Below are 2,377 nucleotides of genomic sequence, written 5' to 3' on the forward strand. Positions count from 1 at the left end.
GGCGGCGGCGACGGCGGAGCGTGTTTGAGCCAGGACCGAGGTCCGAGGCGCCTGACAGAAATGAGTCGTCTGACCGAAAGAGCATTACCTACTGGAACCTCAAATGGTGCACCCTCCTCCCGGAGGGCGCCTGTCTTGACTGGCACCACTGTGTCCAACAATGACTTGGCGAGTCTTTTTGAGTGTCCGGTCTGCTTTGAGTATGTGTTACCTCCAATTACACAGTGTCAGAGTGGCCATCTTGTTTGTGGCAACTGTCGCCCAAAGCTCACACGTTGTCCAACTTGCCGGGTCCCGCTGACATCCATTCGCAACTTAGCCATGGAGAAAGTGGCCAATTTAGTACTTTTCCCCTGTAAGTACACCTCTTCAGGATGTGGAAAAACTATGCCACCCACAGAAAAAGCAGACCATGAAGAACACTGTGAGTTTAGGCCCTGTCGTTGTCCTTGCCCTGGTACTTCCTGTGGGTGGCAAGGCTCCATGGATGCTGTAGTGCCGCATCTGATGCAGCACTATAATGAGTCCATTATAACCCTGCGCGGAGAAGTTATAGTTTTCCTTGCAGTCAACATTAATCTGGCTGGTACCCTTGAGTGGGTGATGGTGCAGTCCTGTTTTGGGTTTCACTTCTTACTAGTTTTGGAGAAACTGGAAATCTACGATGGTCACCAGAAATTCTTTGCAGTAGTCCAGCTGATAGGAACACGCGAGCAAGCTGAAAATTTTACTTATCAACTTGAGCTAAATGGTAATAGGCGGCGATTGAGTTGGGAAGCCACGCCTCTATCTATTCATGAGGGTATTGCAACAGCCCTTATCAACAGTGACTGCCTAATATTCGACTCTGAAGTTGCGGAACTTTTCGCAGAAAATGGCAATTTAAGCATCGATGTAACTATTTCCATGTGTTGAAATGCTGATCAAACATTTTCTGACGAGTGTTTAAAACCAATACATTCAATTTCACAGAGAATAAGGCACCAGTCTTCCTACCAACCAGAAACTTTTGGTAGTAGGTTCAAGCTAGAGACATTAAAGTAAATAAAATGAAAGCGTGTTAAATACAGGATATAGTTGCATGTAATAACACTAATATATTTAAAATAAGCCAACAGTAAACCACTGAAAAAATACATGTATGTTTATACCCGAGATGGGCATCTTTTGAATTAAAAAAGGAACCTTTGAAAACTAATTCTGAATTTTTGTTTATGGTAGATTGAGTGTACCGTTGAAAAATACTAAGTTCCTTTTTGTGTGCCTACACTGTGTGTGTGTGTGTGTGCACGCACATACTTGGATTTCTTCTATAACTGACAAGCCATATTGAGTGGTGTTGGACCACTGCATTTCCCCTCTGTGAGTCAATACATAAAGCACTTATGTGTGTATGTTTGAGCGTGTGTTTCTGTATTTGCTAATTTTTAATCCTAGTTTTTTTCCCCTAGTTTTTAATTAAATAAATTTGACTTTCTTTTCTGTAAAAGAAACTAAAAAGATTCTTATTTATTTGATGTCACCACAAAGAGTTTTTCAGGGCTTTGGAAATGAGAGCATTTTGTATTTGGTGTAGAGCAAAAAAAGCTGTTCACATAAGGGGCTTCCCTGATAGCTCCATTGGTAAAGAATCTGGCTGCAATGCAGGGGAGCCTGGTTCGATTGCTAGGTGGGGAAAAGAGCCACTGGAGAAGGGATAGGCTACCCACTCCAGTATTCTTGAGCTTCCCTTGGGGCTCAGCAGCAGTGTGGGAGATTTGGGTTCGATCCTGGGGTTGGGAAGAATCCCTGGAGAAGGGAAAGTCTACCCACTCCAGTATTCTGGTCTGAAGAATTCCATGGATTGAATAGTCCATGTGGTTGCACAGATTGGGAGAAGAGACAGACTACCCACTCCAGTATTCTTGGGCTTCCCTTGTGGCTCAGCTGGTAAAGAATTGGCTTGCAATGTTGGAGATCTGGGTTCGATATCTGGGTTGGGAAGATACCTGGAGAAGAAATGGCTAACCACTCCAGTATTCTGGCCTGGACAAGTCCATGGAATGTATAGTCAATGTGGTCACAAAGAGTGGGATAAGGCATATGCTACCCACTCCAGTATTCTTGGGCTTCCCTTGGGGCTTAGCTAGTAAAGAATCCACCTGCAATGTGGGAGATCTGGGTTTGAACCGGTACCCATTGCCGTATTCTGGCCTGGAGAATTCCATGCACTGTATGGTCCTTGTGGTCAGAAAGAATGGGAGGAGCGATAGGCTACCCACTCCAGTATTCTTGGGCTTCCCTTGTGGCTCAGCTGGTAAAGAATCTGCCTGCAATGTGGGAAGTTTGGGTTTGAGCCCGGGTTGGGAAGATGCCCTGCAGAAGGGAAAGGCTTACC

The 2,377-nt window shown here is 44.9% G+C and overlaps 1 protein-coding gene across 1 annotated transcript; it reads left to right on the plus strand.

The window, feature by feature from the left end:
* The first annotated feature begins 60 nt into the window (after nt 1–60).
* LOC104983102 (E3 ubiquitin-protein ligase SIAH1-like) lies at nt 61–915 on the plus strand. Its single transcript, XM_010832582.1, has one exon. It carries the CDS (start codon nt 61–63, stop codon nt 913–915), a length of 855 nt encoding a protein of 284 aa, XP_010830884.1.
* Nucleotides 916–2,377: the final 1,462 nt, after the last annotated feature.

The sequence above is a fragment of the Bison bison genome, unplaced genomic scaffold, assembly GCF_000754665.1.
Source record: "Bison bison bison isolate TAMUID 2011002044 unplaced genomic scaffold, Bison_UMD1.0 scf7180017861430, whole genome shotgun sequence".
Lineage (NCBI taxonomy): Eukaryota > Metazoa > Chordata > Mammalia > Artiodactyla > Bovidae > Bison > Bison bison.